This window comes from Diachasma alloeum, unplaced genomic scaffold (assembly GCF_001412515.2).
Source record: "Diachasma alloeum isolate Michigan unplaced genomic scaffold, Dall2.0 Dall_scaffold_78908, whole genome shotgun sequence".
In the NCBI taxonomy this organism is placed as follows: domain Eukaryota; kingdom Metazoa; phylum Arthropoda; class Insecta; order Hymenoptera; family Braconidae; genus Diachasma; species Diachasma alloeum.
Window position 1 is genome coordinate 412,985 of NW_021683643.1, and position 27,558 is coordinate 440,542.

At 37.8% G+C, this 27,558-nt stretch overlaps 2 protein-coding genes across 2 annotated transcripts in view; one reads left to right on the top strand and one right to left on the bottom strand.

Moving 5' to 3' along the window:
• The first annotated feature begins 1,138 nt into the window (after window positions 1-1,138).
• On the top strand, window positions 1,139-9,183 carry LOC107047776 (heparan-alpha-glucosaminide N-acetyltransferase). The gene is made up of 9 exons (XM_015270608.1): window positions 1,139-1,258; window positions 1,357-1,490; window positions 2,405-2,520; window positions 2,583-2,754; window positions 4,452-4,824; window positions 6,524-6,645; window positions 7,846-8,190; window positions 8,286-8,398; window positions 9,002-9,183. Exons 1-9 carry the CDS (start codon window positions 1,139-1,141, stop codon window positions 9,181-9,183), a joined length of 1,677 nt encoding a protein of 558 aa, XP_015126094.1.
• A 1,651-nt stretch (window positions 9,184-10,834) lies between these two features.
• Window positions 10,835-27,558, bottom strand: part of LOC107047688 — an 18,775-nt gene continuing 2,051 nt past the window's right edge. Inside the window, exons 2-10 of the mRNA XM_015270488.2 lie at window positions 23,974-23,999; window positions 23,804-23,883; window positions 19,721-20,428; window positions 18,320-18,920; window positions 18,170-18,232; window positions 17,058-17,183; window positions 13,482-15,507; window positions 13,229-13,311; window positions 10,835-11,319 (exon numbers count right to left, since the gene is read on the bottom strand). Of these exons, the coding sequence (XP_015125974.1) occupies window positions 13,248-13,311; window positions 13,482-15,507; window positions 17,058-17,183; window positions 18,170-18,232; window positions 18,320-18,920; window positions 19,721-20,428; window positions 23,804-23,883; window positions 23,974-23,999 (3,694 nt within the window). The 3' untranslated portion in view covers window positions 10,835-11,319; window positions 13,229-13,247. The remainder of the gene's footprint in view (window positions 11,320-13,228; window positions 13,312-13,481; window positions 15,508-17,057; window positions 17,184-18,169; window positions 18,233-18,319; window positions 18,921-19,720; window positions 20,429-23,803; window positions 23,884-23,973; window positions 24,000-27,558) is intronic.

Sequence of the window (27,558 nt, forward strand, 5' to 3'; positions counted from 1 at the left end):
TTCAATTGTTCTGTGCAGATTCAAAAAAATCTGCAAAATTCAGGGAAAAATTGAAAATTCATGTCATTTTGTTTCTGGATATTCATGTTTCACTGAAAGTTCAATCAAATTGTGAAATTGCTATCTCACTTCCACTGAAAACTCATGAATTTCCGTGAATTCTACTTAAAACTTGAAATTTCATCCGATTCAATGTCACTCTCCTGAGATTTACTGTAATATTTTCCATGAAATTTCAAAAAATTTCCAACAGTGTATACGATTTAGATCACTTGATTTTTTCAGATTTTTCCTAGATCTTTCAAATTTATCATTGTCAATTTATACCGGTGCGGCGCGGCGCTTACGGCGCGACCAACGAAGTGTTAATATTGAAGAATCGGAAACGCTAAAAGTCTTGTGGTGAAGTTGAAAAATTCGGGAAGAAATCAGATCTGAAATGATTCTAAAAAGTGCATCTAAGAATGCATCTGTAGTTTCTCTACAGAAAACAAAAGCGCTGTTATTTAAATTTGAAAAAGGTTCTGGGGCTAAAGATAATGTTCTTCCGTTTTAAATTCGTGGTACGAACCTACTGAATATATTAATCGCCTTTATGTTCACAAATTCGTTATTCTTCATCAATGTTCACTGAAGGGATGTCGAGGAAAATGAGCGAAAGCTCGTTAATTCGTCTCAACTGCAATACTTCTCTGTATATTTGAGCTGATGCAGGCAATACTCGATAATATTCGAATGATAAATAGCGATTTAAACTTAATCTAATCACGTGATGAGGGAGAAAAAGGAAATATTGGGTTTTAGAGTCAGAGACTATCGTTAAAGTTGTGAGCGACGGAGGCATTAACGGCTCCACCACTGCTTATTTGATTCTATGTAATTCCTCGTACTTTCCCACTCGTATTTTTGCGTGACTGGATGGCTACATCGTATTGGTTGTTGTAAAATCGAGGGGGAAGACAACTCGACGACCGGCAAACCTGTGGAGTATCGGACTATTACTTTCTACTGACTCGTCTGCTCGTGGTGGAAGTGTGTCAAAAACGAGGGGAACTAAACAGATGCCAGAGTCCATACGAGTCTACTTCATCCGTAGGTTTTAATATTCAAACATTTTGATATTGGCAATAGTTCGACGATGGAGGTGAACGAGTGCAATTACGAGGCGCTCAGTCTCGATCAAGCCTGCGCTGTTTTCGAAAATGGGAAGAGTAATTTTCATCTGTGGATTTATTCGGTTATCAGTGACTGCATTTCGGTGAGTGCGGGTCATCGATTGTTTACTGGGATTGTGGTGTTTTAATTGCGAGTTATCGGAAGATTATCTGCTCTACTTTTGATAATTTCTGATTGCAGTGTCCCTTCTCGAAAATTTGTAGAGTTGACAGTCAGCGGAGTGCGAGTTTTGTATTCAACAGTGCGAAAATACATACTTGGAGGATTTTCTATGGGGATGATCTGGGGGATTATAAGTTTCCTAATGATACTAGGTTGTAATTTTTTCTATTTTTAAATTTTTTTGAATTTTAATTTTTTTTCTATTTTTTTTAATTTTTAGAATTTTTCGATTTTTTGTTTATTTTGAAAATTCATGCTGTTGGAAGCGGAATCAAACGTTTCTTCTAGTTGGTTTCATTTACAACGAGACATGTTTTTCCATGATTTTTCAATATTTATTATTAAAATAATTCATTAGTCAACGAGAAATTTTTAAATTGAATTTTTTAGGGAAATAGGCGATTCCGATAAGGCGAATCTTATTTTTTTTTTAGCTGTATGTACGTCTCGGAATCAAATGATATGTTGAAAAAAGGTTAAAGGACCTTTTGAGAAGCTGGATTAATAAAAAAAAAAGTATTGAATTTTTCCACTGAAATCTTTCATAATCGAGAAATTTTTATGATCGATTTCACGGGGGAGAATTGAACCGTTAGAGTTGGAATTCAACATTTTGTTATTTGTACATATATTTCGTGACCGAGGAATTGCAGGAGATATCGGAGGATCTGCATAGCTGGAATCACAATGGAAAAATATCTTATCACTTTCGCTGAACATTCCTTAGTATCGAGATAATTTGATTTTCCCGATGAGCGATTTTATCATGAAATACATTAGCATTATCGTTGATGAAAATTGTTGCAGGAAATTCATTTTCTCATTTTCGCCAAACGTGATTTTATAATCATTTGCATTTTTTATTAATCATTTTCGTTAATTATTCACTCACCTTAGGAAACAATCAAAGGACATTTTTATAGCTCAATGAATTTTCGTAAAAAAAAAATGTTTTACTTTTTTTTGAAACCATTAATTATCGAAATAATTGAATATTCAACACGATTTGAATTGAATTTTTCTATTCTGTTGCATTGCCCAATTTGATGAAAATATAATTCATCAGAGACCTAATTTGTGAACTGAAACCACGACTGGGGCAGTATGGGCTGTACAAAGTCACGGTGGAGGATTCTGGCTGTGAGATTGATACAATCAGACAGCCGACAAACCCGTATACACGTGAGTTGCCATCAAGGACACGAGAGTAATTTAATTATTTTTTAATTGAGTTTTTCCTCCAGCTGTTCTCGTTATCTTCGCTCTGCTTCTGTGCACCCTCCTCCTCCTGTCCTCCGGGAGAATTCTCACGAGGCACTTCAGGAGGAGGAAACCAGGAAATTCGAGTGCTGCGGAATCCACTGAGGAGAGGCCGACAGCCAAACGGCGGGTTCAATCCATCGATACGTTCAGAGGGTATTAATAGTCCTTTTGTCGTGGAAATTCCTTTTGTAACAATGTCAATAGGATTCATGGAGACAGGAATAGTAGAAAAGATCACTCTGACTGCTGACGCAGTTTTTAATTTGGGAACGAGCAAAAAATCGAGCATGAATAATAGATCGCTTTTTTATTCTGAATCATTTGTGGAACTTTGAGGATACCCAAGTACTTTGGCTATTTTTTCTGTGGTGAAATACTTTTCCACTTTTGTAGTCTAACATCAGAGCTTCCATTTGAGCCTGATTTGACCCTAAGTTTCCGAACATTTTACAACGATTTTATTTTTAAACGTTGCAGTTGAATTTTAATCTCGATATTGAACCGTTAGAAAACATTTTAAAAATGTAAAAAAAAAATTAGAAAGTGTACTTTTGGGGAAAGATTGATGAAATCATTAAGAAATTGCAGTTTTTGACAATTGCGAGCATTTTCTTTAAATAAGTCATAAACAATTCATTTTCCACCATAAAAGTCATTTGTTGGGAATCATAACAAATTTATTCATATTCAGAATTTGGCCAGAAATCGATTTCATGTCTAAAAAAACAAGGTTTCCGAAAGTTTATACGATTTCAATTATTTATTTATAAGAAATGAATGTTCAAAAATAATAATTCTGTGCCAAATGATGTTGAATATGACTTGATTTTGAATGATACTGAATATTCATGATTATTTACAAATATTTCTCACGCAATTCAATTGACAAATTTGATTTTTTTAACTATACGATCTAGATCACTCTTGATTTTATTAAGATTTCTCCAAGATCTTTCAAATTTATCATTATCGCGATCTATACTGGTGCGGTGCGGCGCTTACGGCGCGACCAACGGCGTTCGCAACTTTTGCGCGATCAACGCGTATCCAAGTACTTTGGCTATTTTTTCTCCAGTGAAATGCTTTCCTACTTTTGTAGTCTAACATCAGAGCTTCCATTTGAGCCCGATTTGACCCTAAGTTTTTGGACACTTTACAACGATTTTATTATTTAAACTTTGCAGGTTTACCATTTTAATCTCGATGTTGAATCGTTAGAAAACATTTTAAAAATGTGAGAAAAAATAATTAGAAAATGTACTTTTGGAGAAAGATTGATGGAATAATTAAAAAATTTCAATTTTTGCTAATAACGAGTATTTCCTATAAATAATTCATAAAAAATCGATTGTCCACCATAAAAATCATTTGTTAGAAATCGTAACAAATTTATTCCTATTCAGAATTTCACCAGAAATCGATTTAATGTCTAACAAAATAAGGTTTCCGCTGGTTTAAACAATTTAAATTATTTATTTATAAAAATCGAATGGTTAAAAAAATACTAATTCTATGCAACAAAAATATTAACTATCTACTCCATGCGTTGCTTCGACGAATGTTAGAAATATTAAAGAAATATAATTATTTCTTTAATATTGACGACACGAAAAGCTTCGAGTGGCATTAACTGGGCCATTGGCGGTATAAGGGTCCTAAACGAGTGAATATGAATTATTTTAACCCTTCTCCACACAGAAAGGTCTAATTTTGCTGATCTTTTCAAAATTGACAACAAAAGCCACTTTCCATTACATTTTCCTTTTGCCGCACGATGAAATTTTGCGATCGGTTAATTTTACCCATTTCTTCGGGACCTTTTTTATTATTTTGATGTCGTCCGTCTGCAGAATGAGCATCTTGATGATGATCTTTGTGAACAATGGAGCTGGAGATTACGCAGTCCTCGAGCACAAGACGTGGGACGGTCTCTTCATGGGGGACCTGGTATTCCCCAGCTTCATCTGGATCATGGGCGTCTGCATTCCCATCGCCCTGACATCGCAATTGTCCCGCGGAGTTGCTCGCTGGAGAATTTGCGGGAACATCATCAAACGGGGTTTTTTACTGTTCTTTATTGGAGTGTGTTTGAACACCATTGGAACGAATGCTCAGTTGGAGAAGATCAGGGTCTTTGGAGTACTCCAGAGGTTCGGGGTGGCTTATCTAGTTGTTGGGATTATTTATGTCCTCTTGAGTCGGAGGCAGTCTCCAAAGTGTCAGGTAGAGTTTCGCAAATGTTTAAATTTAGGGGCTGCATAGAGTTTTACTATTGATGATTAAAACGGCGAAATATGTACGAAAGTACACGGAGAGAAATGTTCAGTAAAAATTACGGAATTCACAGTTCGCTCACCGATTACGGAATCGATTCGGAAAATTTAAGTGACGGTATCGTAATTTTTCACAGGAGATTCAGATAAAAATTATGAAACGCTCTGGAAAAATTCCGTGACAGTTTCGTGAAATTTCCTACAGACACAGTTCACTCCGGAATTACGGAAAGGATACGTAATTTTTATTGGATATTTCTCTCCGCGTAGGATGAAAAATTGAAAAATCATCAAAAATAAAGAAAATACAGTAGAGGCTTCGTATAAGATACCTCTCTATAAGATACCTCGCGCTCCGAGCGCTCGAGGCCTCCCCCCACTCTCGGAACTTTTATCGCCTCCCGAATGTTTATGTTCCGTGGGCTTCTTATAAGATACCTATGGCCCCGGTCCTCTTCCCCATTTTTCAACGGGAAGAGGATCAAACGGTGTTAAGGGTCAAACGGGAGGGACTAACCCAGTGATCATGAGGGTCTAATGACCTTAAGGGTCATTTTTTTCAAGTAATGGAAATATACATCGATTTTTTTTCACTTTTCCCATCGAAAAATCGTAATTTTTCGTCTGTGATTATTCTCGAGTCCATCAAAAATCCCCCGACATCAGCTGCCATTCTATCACGCGGGGTTATGTTTAGAGAGAAAAGGGAGCGCGGGCGATACAAATTGAAAACATTAAACACATATAAATTGATTAGTTATCGATATTCATTCAGTAAAAATGAAAATTGCATTGAATTCGGGCGCAACGAGCGAGGTATTTTATTTGAAGCCCGCTGATCCCTATTTTTAGGGATCATAGGAGGTCCCGGAATTCCACTCTCCTACTGGCCCTAAGGTATCTTATACGAAGCCTCTACTGTACAGCCAATACGCTTCCATAAATAAGACAACATGCGTTTGATATTTTCAATTTAATTTAAAAATCAAGGCGAGGGGCTACTCACTCCATATAATTGAGCGACACAATATTTTCGTAATGTAATCGATTTCGGGTGATTCCAGGGATTTCGGAAAAAATTATTTCCGTGATTTCGAGCGTCACGGGAGGTGATTACATGATTTCGAATGATTCCATTAATTCGAAATCGGTGATTTCAGAAAAATAAAATTGATAAATAATAGAGGTGGGGTAAACGCGTTGTGTCAAATTATGAAAATCAAAACTGGCATTAATAACTGGCAAATAATAATGAATTCGTTTGATTCCATTGATAACCCTTCGTGTGATTTCGATGACTTCGGGAGTGAGTAGCCCCTCGAATCAAGGAATAAAAACATTTCGTGCAAAATCCCAATTACGCCCTCTGATTTTATCGAATGGAGACTAATTATTTATTTTTAAAGATTGAAAAACCATATGTGAAATGAAGAAAAATCCTGAGCATTGCGATGTTGTTCATTTCATATGCGTTTTTTCAATTTTCACGAAGAATTATTGAATTACACTCGGCAGAAGAGAGCATTGACCATTAGCATTCTTCACGAGGAGGACGGGTGAAATTTGGCTGCGCATTGCAGTCGTTTTTCCTCTCGTCTCCTCAAATTGAGACATGTGTTGAATAGAGAATGATTTAATGATTTTTTTAGCATGGAATATTGGCAAAGACGGAGGATTGCTTGTCGTTACTGCCACAGTGGATTGTTATTTTGAGTATTGTTGCTGCTCATTGTGGTATCACGTTCTGGTTGAAGGTTCCTGGATGTCCCACGTGAGTTTACCACAGAATAATTTGTGAATAGTTTAACAGTCAAGGCGAGACGAGCGGTCTTTCGTCTCACGTTGAGACAACACAAGAGAGTCGCCTACTTTCTTCTCGTCTTCTCTTACGGCATCACTCAAATTTTTACGTTTCAGCCCATTGTGCATCATTTTTTAAATAAAATGAGAAAATTTGAAAGCTGAACGATTTCAACGCTTCCATTTGGACGCAAAAACTTATGAAATAGACGAGATGAAATGATATTTTCTCGTCTCGTCGAGAGTCGGAAGATTCTCTCGCAGTCTCTCGTCTTCACGCGTCTTATCTCCTCTCGTCCCACATAGAAAATACAAGAGTCGTGTAAAATAAAGTAAAAAAAAATAAGAGTCTTGGCTCGGACTTCCTCTCGTCTAATCCGTTTCTTTCGTCTCTCGACATCACTAATAAAAACCTCAACATAATAATCCACATGGAAAAGTTACAACTACAGACTTTTTCCCTGAAAAAATTTGCATAATGTTCAGTCGAAATGGGCGCTAAAAACATCGAATTGTTTAGAAAATTTTAATAACAAGTCAACAGAATATTTGAGACAGAGCGCTAGACTTTTCTATTAAACCTTCTTCATAAGCAGGCATCCCCATCAATATTTAATTTTTGTAATATTACAAGGATTTGACCCTTACATTACTGAAGGTTTAAAATATGTTGATTCAATTTTTCAAATAATATAATATTAATAATCTGATTATTTACGAATAATGATATATTTAAAATTTGTTAACATGAAACTGTAAATTTACTACTAAGTGAATAATTCAAATTTCCTGAAAGGGGATTTTCGATTGCGCAAGTAATCGTCAATCTTCCTACCGCAAATTATTGATTGATAAAATAGTTGAAAATTTGAATATTTGAGTTGATGATACAGTGCTGAAAAAATTTTACGAGTGATGTTATCTGATTAAGGGCTGCCAAAGAAACCGTAATAAAATATTACAAATGTGGCTATCCCTGGTCATAAGTGCTTTCATTCTGCTTAAAAAAAATTCCTACCATCTCTCTTATTTCGAGATATTCATCAACAACTAATCCTAAAGTCTACTTGACGATCTTTCATTCATCGCTGCTGAGATTGGGATTGAATGAGGATTCATAAAGATCATTCGATTAGATTTTCCATTTGTGTTTTTTTTTATCCGAGTGTAGAGGATATCTCGGTCCAGGTGGCAATCACAGATATGGGGAGTATTTTAACTGCACTGGTGGAGCAGCTGGATACATCGATAAACTAATACTAGGAATCGATCATATATATCAGCACCCAACGATCGATAGCGTTTACGGATCCGGGCCGTTCGATCCCGAGGGTATTCTCGGCTGCCTCACGACTATTTTCCAGACGTTCCTGGGAGTCCAGGCTGGGAAAATTCTGAGGGTCCATAAGAACTGGAAGAGTCGGATCGTCCGATGGATGATTTTGTCTCTCATTTACGGGGTAATCGGCTCTGTTCTGCATTTCAGAAACGTCATTCCGGTCAATAAGAACTTGTGGTGGGTACTCAGTTACCCGAGGGCATCAATTGGACATTTTTTTTCTCTTTGAAAATCCAAATTCATTAATTAATTTGTTTGTTGTGTTGATCTAGGTCAGTTTCCTTCGTATTATTAACAACTAGCTTCGCTCTAGCACTTTTAACTGCCTGTTATTTACTGGTTGACGTCGCTCGTGTGTGGAATGGTGGACCATTTAGAATTCCAGGTAAATTGATTTGAAAATTTTCAATGCGAAACTTGAGAGACAAATTATAAATGATCGAAACACGAAATACAAAATTAAATGCAATAATTCCATAAAAATTCTTAGAGTATTTTATCTCAAATCTGTTGGAATTAAATTATATTTCTCGCTGGTTTTCCGACAAATGTTTGATTTTATTGAAAAAGTCAATAGATTTTTATTCCTCTGTAGCGAATCCTCAGCATGAGTTTTCGAATTTTATTCCTATGCTTTTTTTTGTTTCTCGCAGAGGGAGAGTTCTTATAGACAAAATCGCCAAAGAACAAGTCGATAATGACATAAAACAGATTCCATAATTTTCGATCGCAATAACTAAAGATTAACAGAATTGCAATAGAAATAAAAAAAATCTATAGGGAATGTGCTATGTGTTCTAAAGAACTTCTTCATATTTTAACATTCACATTCATGATTTCACCCCCCCCTCCCCCCCTCCCCCCCCGAAAAATAGACTCGACGAATTCAGGAAGATCAACAGTAAAAAAAATCGCATTTGTCTCGTTTTCTTCGAATGAATTTGAATGTAGATTTCCTCATTTGAATAATTCTTTCTTCACATTCTAGGCATGAACGCCCTCATCATGTATATAGGTCACCAAATGTGTTACCAAATATTCCCGTTCCATTGGAGATACGGTGCTATGAATACCCACTACTGGAGAACAATCGCAGGCCTCTGGGAGGTCAGTTTATGGGCCATCATAGCTTACATTATGCACCGCAAACGAATATATATCAGTCTCTAGAATTGCAGCCCAATTCCTGACTCAAAAAGTCATTGTTTCATCCTGTTAACCCCTCACGTACGGCGTCTGTATAATGCGGCTTGTCTCAACGGTCGGGAGACTTGCGGCGCGTCAATTCCGTTGTTCAATCAGCGATATCTCGGAAACAGTGGACCAAAAAAAATTTTAATAAAATACATCGGCTGCATTGAACTTTGACATGAACTCCCTGAGAATTTTTGAAACCAATTTCAATGTTCCCGGACAATTGGTTGTCCAGATCTTCAAACACACTAAATTTATTTATAACAATAAATTATTCGACAAATTGAAAATTAACTTATGTCATTCGATAGGAGATCGTTAAAGTATTTTCAGAAAACATTTCAGGATTCGTGGGGGAAATTTTCTGGACAAACGAGATGATTTAATACGATTGAATCCGTTCGACATGATATTTCCATCTGCAACTTTTGTTCATACAAAAATATATATGAGGTATTCCACGCCAAATGAGTCAACCCTTGACCCTCACCCTCTTGAAAATTGATGGCGATTTTTTCTACGATTGGAGGTGTTGAAAAACTATCAAATTTTTTCAGATTTTTTCGGCAGCTCAGTTGGGAGATATGATTTTTTTTCTCGTTTTTCCGTTTTTTTTCAATAACTTTGGATCTATCCATCCGATTTTAATTTATTAAGCGTCAAAATTTTTCATTTTTTACTGCCAATAAGAATATTTTTAGTTAAAATTCTTTTTGATTTTTAGATGCTCTTAGTAACGAATTTTCGAGAAAAAAAGTTGAAAAAGTTGAATTTTGCATTTAATTTTTGTATTTGCATTAAATTTTTTTTTCAGTAGTTCTTATAATCAAAATAAGTATTTTGAGCCGTCATAGAAGTTGGGGATCCTCCTGGATCTATTGTATTTTCAATCTTTTCTTTTCGAAATTCCGCAAATCTGGTCAAGGCACCCCAAAATAGCGTTGATTGACTTTGATTATAAACAGTATGAAGTGAATTTGACTGTACACCTATATATTACATATTTTTTCGATAAATAATCGCAGTCATTTGGCGGTCGACTCATTTGGCGTGGAATATCTCATATAAAAATGCATTGAAAAAAAAACTCAAAAAGTCCACTGCTAAGACAATTTCATTGACTTTCCAAATACCTTTTCCAAATATCAATATGTCCCTTTAAATTCCAGAAAATGATTTTTCACTCTTGATGGAAAGGGTCGACTCCATGTATTGACCCCGGCCGATGGGACAAGATTATCACGTATGAAAAAATCGTATAGGAATTTTCTATGTGGATATTTTTTATACAAATTATTTTAGGCAGACCCACTGCCATATGTATCGAAACATTTCGTATGGAGTTGCGACATTTCTCTACGTTTTTCTCTGAAGCGTTTAGACATCTTCCGTATGAAACCAAAAATTTATGTAAAAATGTATGTGCAGAAATAATTCGTATAGAAATATCCGAATATCATATACGGAAATCCTATAGAATTTCTATACGCAATCCGTATAGAAAATTTCTATACGATTTTTTCATGCGCGTACCCATACGGGTTGATATACATGATCGATGCCATACGTGAGGTGGGTTAAAGAGTCACTAAAACCAATCGAATTAATGAAAAGAGTCCATGAAGAATTCACTCCATACGCTTCATAAATAATTTATTCTGTGGCTTACACATAGTCTTAAATCGAGATAAACAACAGCAATTATTTATATTATTAATTAAGTTTAATCGTGTCAATGTGATTGCAAGTAACCACGAGTTAATTCCATTGAGTTATTTACGTTTCTCTGTTCTGCTCTGTTGTTTGCTGGGATATAATTATATTCAAACGTAACATTCGTTGAATTATCTACACATAAGTTAAAAATGTATTCCTCAGGGAGTTGAGACTTTGCTGGATTAATCTTGTAACAAAATAGAAAATCAAATGAATAAGAAAAAAAGAAATATCCACACACACGCATACACACCGATAGTCACTTTTCTCCAATTGTTTTATTTATTTTTTAATTTAACTTCATCAAAGCGAAAAAATGAAACAATTTGTTGATAATAAAAATTTTAATATCCTGGAGTTATCTCTCGTGTTTTCAATAATCGGTTGTGTCTGGGCCTGAAAAGAAACAGAGAAATTCATGAGAATGAGTTCTGTCATTGTTGTAATAGAAACAGCTCAATTATTGTTTAGAATATAGTGCCGCGTGTCTGATTGTCATTAATGAACCAAAAAAATATATTACTGGATTTTAAAGGATTCTGATACCTCTTTATCAGTCAATTAATCGATATCAACCGTCATGCAGTGGGATTGCTGATCATGCAAACCGTGAATGAAAATAGTGAGGAGTAAATAAATAATTCAAATTAAATAATTGTATATTAAGAAATTAGGATAGCGTTAGACCGCCGAGTTTATCCTTTCCCATGCGGTACGAGCACATTTACATGTGATTGCTGTATTTTTTAATAATTTACGTCTAATTAATAATGTGAAAACGAGCAGCTATTAAAGTTACAAAATGTTTGGTCTGTATACGTATGAAATTCGGGAGAATTCGATAACGTGGTGTCCTCGTGGGTTTGACGGGAGGAAGAGAGCGTCGTGGAGAGCGACGAGTAAGTCTTTGGCGTAACAATGAAAACAAGGTAGAGATAGATCGTAGAGTACTGTGAAAGATAATTGTCGTCTCAATGATTACTTTGCATTCTCACTAATTGCAATTTCATTTTGTTAATTGCAAAGTTTTAAGATAAATTGGTCGCGAAATGGTGAAAGAAGGTGAGTCAATTCAACTTCAGGATTTGTTTTTGATATTTCTGTATGAAAATCCCATTGTGATTCTATTGGGATTCTGTTCTAATTCTATTGAAATTTTATTAGAAATTTAATTCGTGACATTTTTAATAGTTGTTTGACAGAAAAAATTCAAATCATTAATTCCTCAAGTTTTTTCCCATTGAATCAAGAATTTCCAGTAGAAAATGACAATTAACGAATACAATTTCTAATAGAATACGAACGGAAATGCAGAGAATTTCGTAGCAAAGGCGCTAAAAGAAAGGAGAAAATCACACAGAAAGAAAAGTTTTGGTTTTGAGAGATCTCCAACATTCTGAAATAAAGTGATTTCGTCACTAATTTTCTGTGACATGATCCTTAATCTTAGGAATTCAGTTTCTAAATTTCAGTGATTCCATTCCTAACACTGAGGGGAGAGTTCGGCAAAACGAAATAGTCTAAAAACGATTGTTTGACGCAATTCAAGCAAAAAAATTTTTTTAAAATATCTTTCTTATTAACTTTGGTTTATTAACTTTTTTATTCTTGGGAGTACTGATGAGAATAATAATTTTCCATTCCGTTGAATGGAAAATTATTGAGAAGTTTTGAGGAGAGAAGATTTTGTCAGTGGATTAATTGGAAAGAAAATGAAACAGTAAAATCTAAAGTCCAGAGCGAGGCCCAGGGGGAGATCCAGAGGGGAAAGAATGAAAATTGTGATGCTGAATTTCAACCAAATGAAAAAAGAAAAGTGTATTCACTCTAATCTAATCAGTGGAATTATAATCCATTAAATGATAAGACTAATAAAAATCATCATTCTCATCAGTCCTCCCAATAATAGAAAAAATTGATAAACACAAGTTAATAGAAAATTTTTTTTTGCTTGAATTGCGTCAGTCATTTTGAGCTGTGTCATTTTGCCCCACTCTCCCCTAGAATAATTCTAATTAGTGTTAAAAACCCTAAGAATCACGACAACATCCCCAAAAACTGATTTGTTTCTCTGCAACTAAAAAAATTAGAAATGTCCATTAAGATTTTTCCCATTTCACCAATAAATCCAATTTACTCATCCCGCTGCACCACCGAATGCATCTCTCACAATCATAGTAATCATCGATTCCACAAACAAAACAAAAATGAAAAAGTAAAGTCCCAAAATAGAGAATCATATAACGAAACATTTCTGTTGAATTGAAAGAGAGAAAAAAAAATAGTTATAAAAAAAGGTATGTACCGATGGGCGAAAAAAAATGTCACGCCAGGTCCGCGGTCACGCCATTGAGTGTCCCCCGGGATTCCCAACACCAAATTGCACATCTGGCCCCCAGATAATCGAAGTTACGGAGAAGGAGGATGAATGGAGAAGTAGCGTTCGACAATTAACATTGGAAGAAACGATCCATCGCTTGTAAAAGTACAAAAAACATAAAAAAAGTATTTTAGTTTTATTTCGATTATTGGTTGTTGGTCATCAGCAGCGGTCGTACTTGTTGGGTTTGGCAATGCGTCCGGGGACATTTTTGGTGCTTCTGACCCTTGGACAGAGGACTTTCGATTTGTATGGCCAGGCGGGAATATTTAAAACGACTCTACGAGTCGAAGCAACAACATCCTGAGGACTCTGAGTCTTGGCTTCCTTCCAAGTCCGGAAATACGAGTCTTTCCCGACGGAGTCCGTTCCTCCACTGCTCACAGACTCCTGAAATCTCCGCCAGGAAGTCTCGAATATCGGAGAGAAGTCTGGCGACGTCAGTCCACTGGAGTCGTTCGAGTGATCGTAACTAAAACCACTGGACTTCCTCCCCGGAAGATCCAAGTGATGCTTCTCCTCAGATTTGTCCTCCGGAATGTCCTCGACATCTTCAGCAAGGACTGAGTCCCCACTGATGAGTCTGAACAGCCTCGAGTGCGTCTGAGTCCGTTTGTAGGCGGAAGCCTTTCTCACTGGTGTACTCTCAGAGTCTGTATCAACTTCTGAAATGATTCTACTCAGGTCTGATGTCACTCCACTGTCTTCTTCGTCAGTCTCGTCGCGTGAGTTCTGGACTGTCAATAGATACTTGTTCTTATTGCCCTCGTCTGCCAACTCCTCTTCTTCGTTTTTAAGGCCTTCGTCCACTGTCAGCTCAAATTGCGGGACTGATTGGATCTCCTCACGAGGTTCTCCATCGTCCTGTGAATTCCTCACGCCTTCGTCATCATCTTCGTCCACACTCCGAGCGGTGAAAATAACCGGCGATAAACTTCGCTTCTTCAGGATCGTCTCGCTAGCCCAAAACTCATCGATACATTTCTCCGGACACCACGATTTCGGTCTCAGCGGACTTTTTCGTCTCAAAGTAAAGTCAACTGTTGTGCTTGCCTCAATGACTGCAGTATTTCCCTCCAATTTAGGCGCTGATTTCGTTCCGTCTCCATCACCACTCACATTTTTATCTTCCCCTTCGTTGGTGGTCACCGAGATTCTGAATCTCAGAGGTAAACGAACGTTCACAGTCAAAGGGGAGTCATCCTGGTTCGAGTTATTCTTAGCCTCGTCGAGGTCTTCTTTCGGATTTATCTCATCAGCTCCATCCTTTTTGTGTATTTCATCATCTTTCGGTTCTTCATCTCTATTTTCATTCTCTCCGGCTACTTCTGGCCTCGGCTCTTCCTCCTCTCCCTCCTCCTCGTCTTCACTCTCGCGATCTTTCGAATTCGGTCTCTTAACACGTTCAAGCTCCGCACTTTTCTCAGCGTCGGGAATTCCTCGAGCATTGAATCCTGTTGAATGCGCGAGGTACGAGTCAGATTCGCTGTTTGAAGCGGACGAATCGGAATCGCTTGTCACATCATCAAGCGCGCAGTTTTCGGCGCTTGAGGAAGTCTCTGGAGGGTCTGAATCGTCATCGTTTTCCTTAGGATCAGCATTGGCATCGATAGTTTGTGCCTCGAGGCCTCTGATTTCTCTCGTCAGATCATCCTCAGGCGTCTTCGAAGTCTCTTTAATCTTACCCCACCAATCGCAATCACTCGTTTCCTCATCATCAGTCTTGCTGACTTCAGCTGTTTCCACCTTAACCCAGTTATCCAACGACTGCGATACTTCTAAACAATCATTGTAATGTCTATCCAATCGTCGTAATTGGGAAATGTCATGGTACATTGGTGAACACAAACGGTAGTCATAGATAGGATAGTAGGCGCATGGAATATTATCGGCAATAGAAGCACTCTGGTCCGCATAATCACAAGCGTAAGTGGGTGAAATATTTTCATCCTCGATGCTGTTGTTACGATGATAATGACTATTTGGTGGATTAATTGTACGGGGAATGGGATAGTGCGCCCAGGTAATAGGCTGGGGATAACGCGGTATTACACCCTGATGTTTGCCCTGCGGCATCATGCTAGTCTCAGTTTGACAGGTGAATTCTGCTTGACGATTGTCTTGATTCGCTACAACAAACACATTTGCATTCAGAAATGAAAATCTGACCGGCCATCTGCCACGTTTACTTGAGGCGTGTGTTCATGATTTGTTGGTGGATTTTTTTTTTTGGAAACTGTTCGGTCAATTTTTACTGGTGACTGATCGAAAAATTCAGCTAGGCGACGAGTTTTGACGTGGGGATGCTAGAGAGAATTGTGTCAGGGGCGGGGGCCAAACGGTTGATCCTGTGTTCAGAGGAAATCTCACATGCATAGTACGTTTTTAATTACGTGGGTGTCATGCGGTTTCAAGGGGTTTACTCGTTAATTCGTTCCAGTATCAAAAATTCATGCACGCTGATGCGTAAATATTTGACGGTGCATTTTTGTCTGCTGGCATGATGAAAGTTGATAGAATAATCCGGGGGTTAATAGTTCTCTTAGGTATTCTATTGGAATTTTGGTAAGCCTTCGTTACTCGCGTCCACAGCACCGCGCCGGTGAAATTCAGTAGCGAAGGAGTAAAACGGTACAAGTCAATTTTGACGAGTGACCAGTTTTCAATGAATATCTCGGAATCTAAGGGAGATAGCATAATTTTTAATATAACCTTTTTTGTAGACCCGATTGAGAGCTACAACAAATGTAATTACGAAAATTTCGCTATGTCCCTTAGATTCAGAAATATTCCTCAAAAATTCAACTGGGAAATGAGTCGACTTAAATCGTGTTACCACTTCGCTACTAAATTCTATTTTTTTAATATAACTTCCAAAAAATCCATTAAAAAATATGAAAAAAATGGTATGCCTTACTGATTTTATCTAAAATAATATTCTGCCATTTCTAACAATGGTCACAGTCCCTGATTAGAGAAAATTCATTGCTATGCTAACTGAAAATCAAAAATACGGCGCCGTGCCGCGACTTATCGTGTCACGGAAATATTTCACACGGCATTGCCACACTTGTAGCTGCCGCGGCAGCTGCAGGATCAGCGAGTCCACTCTCCGAATGAATTGTGGCAACGGCGCACTCAGATTTACATTACGGCGCGGCGCCGCGATGCGTGGAACCACGTCCGCCAGTTTCACGCGAGTAACGAAGGGTTAAACAGATTATTTCTTTTGTGTTGATTGGTATTAGAACCATGCAATTTGCGATTTTTAAACAGATATTTGATACCTAGGAGTCAATGGGTTCCATTCTTTCACGTGAATTATTCTCTTGAGATTTTTTTTTCTGTAGAAATTTTTTTATTATTTTTTATTCTTTTTATTATTTTAACAGAATAAATTATATAGGATAATCGAACTCCGACAGAATTCTGATACAAATTCAATAGAAATTCAATGGACTTCCGCAGATGAATCAAATTATAATTTTTCTATAGTTTCTCACGCGTAAAGGGGTGATAACACGAGTTTTCCTATGAACAGAGGATGCGAGCGCTTCTAGTGATGTTTTATCTTGTTTATCGATATTAATTATGTTGATTATTCATGAAAAAATGTGTGAGGCAATCCAGATCGCGTTAATCGGTGAAAACGAAGTGATGAAGTTGTGTTACGTGTTTATTTAATCTCTGTGCTTTTAGAAAATGTCGACACGCTTGTGCAGAGTTAGGGGTGATGAGAGGGGGAGGGACTTACCCACGGACTCGGGGGTTGTCATTGCCTGGAGTATCCTGAAGGATCTTGATGGTATTGCACTGCCGGTGTATTTCTTCGGTTCTGGTACCTGTTGCTCACTCGCTGGGACATTTGATTGAGGCTCTTCTGTTGAATTTATTTTACGGAGTCAGTTAGAGTCGGTAGGGAACCAACCAACACACAAAAATTCCAATCTTTATAATTTACAAAAATCAATATTTACAGGAAAAATGCTAATTTCGCGTCATGCAATCAGGCGATTAGACGTGCAACAAAAATTGAATAAAATGGAAAAATGTGGAATATGAATTGCTAAAAATAAAGAGTTCCATCGATCATGTATGAGGAAATGGAATAGAAAATTCTATTAGAATTCTAATGGAAATTATATTTGTTGTTGTCCAGTTCTATTGGAAATTTCAGTATTTTTCTCTTCAAATCCGTTAATTACAAAAGAATTGCAAATAAATTGGTAATGATGAATTCTGTCATTGATTTTTTACATCAATTACAAAATTTAGCTTCACTGTGACATCTTTCTGCATCCAAGGTGTAGGGCAAATGTGTCAGAGCACATTTGACTTTTTTTTAATGCGATTATTTTTTTCAATTTTCGATTAAACCTAGTCTGGTCACCTCCGCAGGGAATTCGCTGCCGTGTTATTCAGGCTTCAGCGTTGCCGAATTCACTCTACACTTCCCGGGCGCGTTTAGCGAGTTTCCGGCAACGTCGCGCAACGATTAATTTCAGGTAACATGGGACAAAATAATTCATCTGTTCGAAATAATTTGTTCCCTTTAGAAATGTCGGGATTTATATTTTTCTAAAACTACAATCACTTTCTAGACATTTCAATTGAAAAAGTTTTTTTTTCAACGAAGAGAAGACAATTTACAATTTAAAAAAACGGAAACGTCGAGCTACGGCGCCTCCCCTATACGGATGAAGAAACCAAACAGAAAATTCTATTAGAATTCTAATGGAAATTACATATCCTCCCTCGAATTCCTATCAAAAATTTCCAAACAACTTCGTAAATGTTATAATTCTCATTGATTTTTGGCGTCACTCATCTACAAATAAATCCACACATAAATGAAAGTTCATTCACCGAACGTTCGTGAGTTCCTGTTCTGTTTCTTGAGGGCACTGTTCATATTGCGAGCAGGTGCAGCTAAGATGACATTTCATTTTATTAACCTCAGGAAATAAAAAAAAGAGAAAAGCGATTAACCGCTTAATGATGCTCATCAATGCTCACCATTCGTGTTCACCCCGTCATCAGTCATATTCTGGAGATAGCGGAAAGCCCTCGAGGGAATGGCAGCCCCCCGATACCGCGGATCCTCCTCCTGATGGAGATACGTGTCGCCATCGACTTGCTCCTTGAACTTGTTCATCAGTAATTTATCGTCCTCAGTCAATTGAAGTTTGCGCATCTGCTCGGAATCCACTTCGTCATTGTCCGTGTCTGTGATCTTCTGAAGAACACGGAAAGATCGCGACTGGACTGGTCCGGACTCAGCTTGAGGGGAAATGGGAGCCGAAGCTCTCTGCTGGAAATTTCCCCGGGCTTGACCCGGTGTTGGCTGACTGTACTCATTCCAGGCCGGCTGTTGATACTGTGAATTTACAGGGGGACTCCTGGCGCTTCCCTCAATCGTCATTGGAACAATAAAAGTTCCGCCTGATTGGGGCTGCACTGGGGGAGAGGAGACAGGTCGCGGCGCTGGGGGTTGATTCTGGGAATTTTGAGGCGCGTACCAACGCGATTGGTGATGAGGGGGTGTCTGTTTCAGTTGATGATGCCCGGAGGCTCCGGGATCGTTCTTAATCGAGAATACAGAGGGTCTGTCTTCAACCTGGAATTACGAATGTTTTCTAGCATTTGATTGTACACAATGGACTCTCGCGCAGCGCTCGGGATTTTACTGCAAAGTTGATCCCGATCGTTGATATGCAGGAAAACTGGAGGGAAATATCCGATGAATTTTGAAGGTCGAGGGGTATTCGGAGGACAATTTCTTCCATTCTGATTTTAGCCGATCAGGGTACAGTGGTCGGGGTTACGAGACACATTTCACCAAAATGTGAGGAATATCTGTCAAATTCTTAGAAAACAATTGACAGGCTACAGGGAAATTATCAGACTGACAACCGCACTCTGATTGGTCAAAATCAGAACTGAGGAAATTGTCGATATAATTCTCTTCTGATTGGCCCACGTGACGTCGAAAACCGCAATTCTATTGGTTGAAAGGGTGATGGGAAAAAAATCGACATAATTCTCTTCTGATTGGTCCACGAGACCTCGAATACCGCAATTCTATTGGTTGAAAGGGTAATGGGAGAAATAATCGACATAATTCTCTTCTGATTGTTCCACGTGACGTCGAAAACCGCAATTCTATTGGTTGAAAGGGTGATGGGGGAAAAAAATCGACATAATTCTCTTCTGATTGGTCCACGAGACCTCCAATACCGCAATTCTATTGGTTGAAAGGGTGATGGGGGAAAAAAATCGACATAATTCTCTTCTGATTGGTCCACGAGACCTCGAAAACCGCGATTCTATTGGCGGAAAGGGTGATGGAGGAAATAATCTAGAAAAATTCCAACGCAACATCAGAAACATTGAATATCAAACCAAAGGAATAATTACACAGAGAGGAATAACTCGTTCTCCAGGCTGCGACTGCACAGGTCTCATCTGTGTCACGACTCTCTGCTGCTGAGGAGCTGGAGACTGGGGGACGATTGGAACGACTCCAGGGGGGCTCTGTGGAGGTGAGTGAGTAGCCGAGCCGTTCCCATTACTCCTCCTCGCCCATTCAGGGAGCTCCTCCTGCTGCTTCTCCCTGACATTCTTCTGCATCCAGGGTGTAGGCGCCTTGTTGAGGTTCACCTGTGTGGGACTTGTTGGAGTATCTGGGGTGCTGGGCTGCGACGGCGGCCTCGACTCAATCTTGACTGTCGGTCTAGGTGGCTCTTGGCTCCTCTCCCCAGCATTGGATATTGTCCGATTGACTTGAACGGGACGAGTTACTTGGGGCACTGGTGGTGCATTCGTGGGAAAAACCGGAACAGCCACTTGCGGCTGAACATAAAGATTGGCACCAGTGGAGACTGGACGTGGCTGTTCAGCTGCCAGGGGCGACTTTGGCGGGCCCTCGATGCCCTCGTCATTAGCGTTCTTTGCCACCCTGCGCGCCATCCGCGGGCTTCTGATCTGTGATAAATCGAGCTTACCACCCATACCTGGAGTGTACGTAAATGGCTTTTTGTCTTTGGTCATCATTGCGTTCTGAATCGCAGCTGGTGGCTCGTATGAATCGTTAGCACTCGGCATTGGGCGGCGCGATACCGGCGTCTGGAAGGAATTTTCAGATTTTTCGAGTTTGTCGCGGAGAAAACAGTCTCTGGTGTCCACGCGGAGATAAAAGTTGGGTTAAATTGCGAAAGGTAATTGTGGAGCGAAATGTAATGCGGTGAAGACGTACCTGGTTAGGGGGGATATTTTACGATTCGTTGAAAAATTTTACGATTTGGTAGAAAAAAACGCATCTGTGGATGCAAAAATTATTCTTCTGTAGAGCGAAGCCTCCCACAACGGTCGGTATTGCTTTTTTTTGTGCTGCTTCTCACGATTTCTCGTCTGGGAATTGGTATTGCATAGTTCCCAAACTCGAAAACTTGAAAATCACTACAGAATAATCTTGTCCCGGGCTTCTGCGATGGGGTTTTTTTACTCGTGTGGCGTTGGCGTCCGAGCCGAAGGCGAGAAAAATACTATTTCATCACGCTGTGACGAAAAGTGAACTTTTCAGCACGCTCCACGTGCCTAAAAGTCCAATTTCCGCCACATTGTGATGAAAAATATTGTTCGTAACTCGTGAAAAAATGTTTTTTAGCTCGTGGGATTATATCACTCGCCTTCGGCTCGTGATATAAACTTCCCATTCGCCAAAAAACACTTTTTTGCACTCGTTACGAAATATACTATTTCTTGTACCTATCTGATAGTTTTGGGGACGAATGGAAGTGCAATTCGACCGAACGCGTTCGGTAAAAAATTATTTTCCGTTACAGAAAAATTATGTGCAATATTGAGCGATTATTCACGGTCACTGGAATAATCTATGACGGAATATGTGCAGTAAAATTTCCGGGGCCACTGGACAAAAAATCACTATTCGTCTCACAGTTTTTCCCGACATACACTGTTAGAAATTTCGTGAAATTTCAGACCCAATGTCATCTTAATTTTTAATGTTGTGAGCTTGAATTCAATTTCAAATGGAAACGTTCATTAAATTTCTCGTTTATTTTGAAAATTCAAGAAAATTGGGTTTTTCATGTTAAAGAATCACTGATTTTTCAATGAAAGCTTGAATTTCCGAACTCATCGTGTGAATTGAAGATCATATACAATTAAATTTTCAATAGATTGAGAATTCAGAGAAGTTATTTCCTGAATTTTCAAAATTTCAACGTTTTTCAGTACCGTATGGACCTGAAAATCGAGCATTACTTGAATATGCAAGAAATTAACTAATTCTTCAATGAAGAATTCTACAGAAATTTCATGTAACTTTGTCGTTGTTAAAAAAATCAAGCTTTTTCACTTGAAATTTCAAGAGTAATTTTCTAACAGTGTAGGGTGAAATAGTATTTTCATCACGCTGTGACGAAAAGTGAACTTTTCGGCACGCTCCGCGTGCCTAAAAGTCCAATTTCCGCCACATTGTGATGAAAAATATTGTTCGTAACTCGTGAAAAAATGTTTTTTAGTTCGTGGGATTATATCACTCGCCTTCGGCTCGTGATATAAACCTCCCACTCGCCAAAAAACACTTTTTTGCACTCGTTACTAAATATACTAATTTCGATACGAGTGCGGAAAAGTGTTTTTTGGCTCGTGGGAGGTCCATAGCACGAGCCGAAGGCGAGTGACATAATTCCACGAGCCAAAAACCACTTTTCCCATGAGTATCGAACGATATTTTTTATCGCAATGTGTGGAAAGAGACGTTTTAAAAAGTTACTTTTTCGCACAGCGTACTGAAAATCGAGTTCGCTCCACAGTTCGCTCTACTTGACTTGTTTGGCAATTTGTCTCCAACTTTTTTCTCCGTACAGCACAAGGGCACTGAAATGCAGATGTCTAGGATAATTTCTTCGCCGCCGGGGGAGGAAATAATTAAAATAAAACTGATGTGAAGGTGTTACGTGCGAATGGAGGAAATTATCTCAATACTCCGTGGTAGCGAAATCCAGAGACTGTTACTGGAAACCTGATTTTTTTTCTCTGTGGAGGGGGAGATTATTTGGAATGTTGGCGATACCGTTGTTACAGTATTTGGCAAGTACACGGGAGTTGTTCGGATGGAAAACGTTGCAACACCTGTCTTATGTCAGTCTTGACGCCCACTTTATATCACGAGATTTTACGGGTTTATTTGGGAATGAAGAATGGAGAAAAAAAAGTTGTGCATTATTTGGTGAGATGTTGGGGAGAGGATGTAGGCCAGTGAATCGAGGAATTTTAATTCTTTCATTTCGACATGCGGGACATTGCGCAAAATTTCATTGAAAACCCCGGATCATTGGAAATTTGAAAGAATCCTATTGGCGTTCTAATAGATTTCAAGTGAAAACTATGCAGCTTTATCGCGCAATTTTTTCAAATAGACTTTTGATCGAAAGAAATGACCGGATTTTCATTTTTGGATCAATTATCCTGTGGTTTTTTCGATTGAAATTCTCAGGCATTAATTTTCCAACTTTTTCCACTGAGGGGGGGGGGGTAGGGTAAAACGGACACTTTGGACTTTTTTTGAAATATTCATGACGTGTTGAATTGTTTATGAAATGGAATAATTTTATTTTTCAATTGAAAAACAATGATTCCTCTTTGTGATGAGCAGAGACTGAGCTCAATTGATAAATCTGTTTCTGAGTTATGAATATTTTTAAAAAAGTCAAAAGTGTCCATTTTACCGTACCTTCCCCTAGTTTCTCTTTTTTTTCATTAGAAAATGCAACAAAAAATCTCAGGTGAATAAGTTACATAGAAAATTCCACATCTGTTGATTGTTTGAAATCAAATCTTTTTTGAAAAACGCAATGCAAAGTTTCAAAATTTTCAACAGAAATCAGCGCAAAAAACAAGTACAATGTTTAATAGAATTCGATCAATTTCTTGTGGAGTTTCAATAGACATTTAATAGAATTTCTCAGAGAAAACGCTAGGTCTTTTAAATTAATGAATAAGTGTATTTTTGGAAGCTTTCATTCTCACAATAAGTAGATATGCCCCTCTTTACAACTTCTCTACTGCATTCACTGGGAGTTTACAAATACATTTGATTCGTTGGTAATAAGTGACGTGAAATGATCTTCTCCGGGAGCTGAATTAAATGTCAATGTCATTCATGCTTCATTCATTCTGGTGGGTCTAGGTGATGGAATTGAAGAAAATGAGTGAAATATATTAATTAACTGGAAAATTGCGAAATTACGCTCATTATTTGAGCCCCTGCATTTACCGACAATGCTGAATTCACTGTGGGCATGAAAATTTTGGTGGCACTAAGAATATCGCTCGACTCACCATGTTATTGTTCGAGAAGAAATAACGAGCTTTCGAAGAAATGCGAAGTTCGCAATAGCCACCAGTTTTATCACAAATGAATGTTGTGAAGGCGAATGACAAACTGGGAATATGAGAATTTTGAAATCTTACCTCAACAGTGTTAATCCTCATAGCTGGCACCTGACCAACCCCGGGTGGGGGCGGTGGCGGCGGTGGGGCAGGACAAAATCCTGTAATTCGAAAATACCATTTTATTCATCAAAACATAAATTCTTTCTATCTTCATTTTCCATACCAAATATATTCAATAATCAATTTACCTGGAGCTCCGGACCCATCTGAGTTCCTATAATAAAAATATTTCAATTATAAAAATATTCTTCCATGAATTGATTCAATACAAGATTCGCAAAATGAAACGTCTAATGTTCAATCGTAAATTTCAACGCATGAACACTTTTGTTGAATGCACTGTTAAAAATTTTTGTCTGAAATTTCCGGCATTTTTTGGAAATTTTTATCGAATATAATTAACAGCGAAAGTTCGAGCAATTTCGTCGTTGAAAATTTAGAATTTTGTGGAAAAATCAAAGAGAACTGTAAATTTCAATTCAATTTTTCTCTGAACATAAATAGAAAACCAGAAAATTCCGGTAAATAGATTCTGCAATTTTCGGGAGAGTGACAGTGAATGCGATTTAGGCGAAAAAATCATGAAATTTCAGATTTCACTGAAAACCCCATGTAATTTGGCGCTGAATTTTCATATTTGATTGGAAATTCAAATAAATTAAGGAATTCTCGTCTTTATGCGGCTTAAAATTCTGGAATTTTACGGAGTTTTCAGTGCAACCTGAAATTTCATCATTTTTTTTCCGAAATCGCATTCAGTGTTACTGTCCTGAAAATCAGTAGTCAACTGTCCATGGAAGTTCTCTTTTTTCTAACAGTGTGCTCACTCACTTGCAGAACCATCAATTCTAGGGAGAATTCCCGACAAAAATGCCCTATGACATTTTTCCCCGCACTCAGAGGAAAACAAACATGTTCTCAAACAAGACGAATATTTTGAGAAAAGAAAAATTCCAATTGGACCAGTACACGGAGGCAAATTTTCTAGATAAGTTCACGTGCCACCATAAACGAGTTACAATCCGCCCATTTGGAACAATTATTGTGTAGCAATAGAAAAATTCGCGTGCGGCACCAGAAAATTTTTCTGATGTTACACAATAATTTTTCCAAGTGTGCAAATTGCGACTCGTTTTGAATTTCTACCAAAATACCAAAGTCTATTATCATGAGACCTAAAGTCCTTCCAACATTCAAGTTTCCATCTCGATTGTTTTTCAAGTTATCATTATGTTTCCATACAACTTTTTGTATTGAGACATTTTCTACAGGAATGCCTTGACACGAATTTTCGAAATGTTATCCACTTCATTCTTCTTCTCTTTTTATTACAAAAATCAAACAACAAACTCAGAAAGTTGGAGCCTAGAAATTTATATAAAAATGGCGGAATAGAATAAGTTGTATGGAAAAATCGAATTCTATTGATTTTTTCTATGAAATAATCTCCATTAAAAATTTCTATAGAAATTCCACAGAATTTTCTAGCGAATTCCATTCACTCTCTAAAATTTCAGCCCAAGATTTTTTATTCTTGCTAATTTTCAAATCACAAGTTTTTCGGTTTAAGCAAGACTAGCATGTTTTCGTTCTTTCAGTGTCGAAATGTCCATTAACTTCAATCTTCATTGACATTCAGAATTAAATTCAAAACAGAATTATTTCCTGCACTCTAAAAATTCCACAAATCATCCCGAATACCTCCTTAATCCCCAAAAAAACTCTGCGTTGGAGTATGATTAGCGCCCCCAACAAAAACGGTGAATAAACGAGTGGAATAGTTGTGAATGAGATCGTCGATGACGCATGAATTATAAAATTGTACATTTTTCGGGAGCAAAATACGCACGCCAGTATAGATTGACGAATAGGTAGTGTTAGAAATGACATTTCTTGCTCGCACAGAGTATGCCAATTTTTTAAAACTGAATCTATTTTTGCGGCAAAAATTTTCTATTTCCGGACTCTCTTTAAATGTTTAACACGAGATTTTTTCACTTTACGTTAGGTTTTTTAACAGTTCGTTGGTCGCGCTATGATACATTTCATTTTGAAGTGTCTAGAAGCCCTATCAATGGAAATATCCGCCAAAAATATCACAAGTGGTTGGATTTTCAAATTTTTATTCCGAAACTCCGGGTCGTGTACCGTATATAAAGCGAATTTTTACATGCAAACTTTGAGCTTGAGTGTATAATTACAGGTAACACTGAACATAACAAAATCTCACGGGACTTATTCAAGTATACGATTTAGATCACTCTGGATTATTTCAGATTTTTCCTAATTCACTGTTAAAAAATTTCGTCAGAATTTTCCATGCGAAATTCCGGAAATTATTATCGTATTCAAGTTCCACTGAAATATCCGGTAATCTGATCATTGAAAAATCAAATACTCCATTGATTTTCTGTTCAAATGATCTGGAAAACAATAAAATACTTGATTTTTCAGTTCAATTGTTCTGTGAAAATTCATGAAAATCAGGAAAATTCAGGGAGAAATTGAAAATTCATGTCATTTTGTTTCTGAATATTCATGTTTCACTGAAAATTCAATCAAGTTGTGAAATTTCCATCTCACTCCCACGAGTGAGATTTACTGTAATATCTTGCACGAAATTTCAAAAAATTTCTAACAGTGCGTCTGGATGAGATTGAATTCTCATTCAATTTGGATGAAAATAAGGATTATTCAGGGGAATTTATCGTCAGCTCAATCGAGCGTGCAGATATAGGACGACCTTGGGGACAGCTTGGCGACCAAGAGGTTCCTTAAAAGGCACTTGACCATTAAGGAAGCTAGAATGATTCTCAGCCATCGGAAAAAACGAGATGTCAAGTGCCGGAGGTATGATGTGGGCCGCGACCGAGGATCGGGAATCCTCGGCGTTGGGACGCGGGGAATATGTTAACCACCTTGGTTTAGCACTTTGAGACGGCTGGACTGCCTTACACACTTCTGCGGTTATTGAGTTTGAGGTGCACGCTTTGGGAGTGTGCCGAAGACAATTTTATAATCCATGCGTCATCGACGATCTCATTCCCAAGTTTTCCACTTGTTTATTTCCCGTTTTTTGTTGGAGGTGCTAATGATACTCCAACGCAGGGTTTTTTGGGGGATTAAGGCAGAGGTGATCACAATGATTTGTGGAATTTTTAAATTGGTGGAATCGATTCTATTTTGGATTTACTTCTGAATGTCATTTGAGTTGAAGGAATTCTCAATTTTCTTGTAAAGTCTTGTTTAACATTGAAAGAATCCATGTACGAAAAAATTTAATTAACACTCCGTTGGTCGCGCCGTAAGCGCCGCGCCGCACCAGCACAAATCGTCATAATGATGAATTTGAAAGATCACTGTTGAAAATTTCGGTCTGAAATTTCCGGTACACTTTCTAGAAATTTTGATCGAATATAATTATCACCGAAGTTTCAAGAAATTTAGTCATTGAAAATTCAGAATTTCGTGGAAAAATCTAAGAGAACTGCAAATTTCAGTTACATTGTTCCCTAGATAGATGAAATAAATAGAAAACCATAAAATTCCGGTAAATATATTCTGGAATTTCCAGGACAGTGACACTGAATGCGATTTAGGGGGAAAAAATAATTAAATTTCAGATTTCGCTGAAAATTCAATGTAATTCGGCACTGAATATTCATATTAGACTGGAAATTCACATAAATTGAGGAATTTTCGTCTTTATGCTGTTGAAAATTCTGGAATTTTACTGAATTTTCAGTGAAACCTAAAATTTCACGATTGCCCCC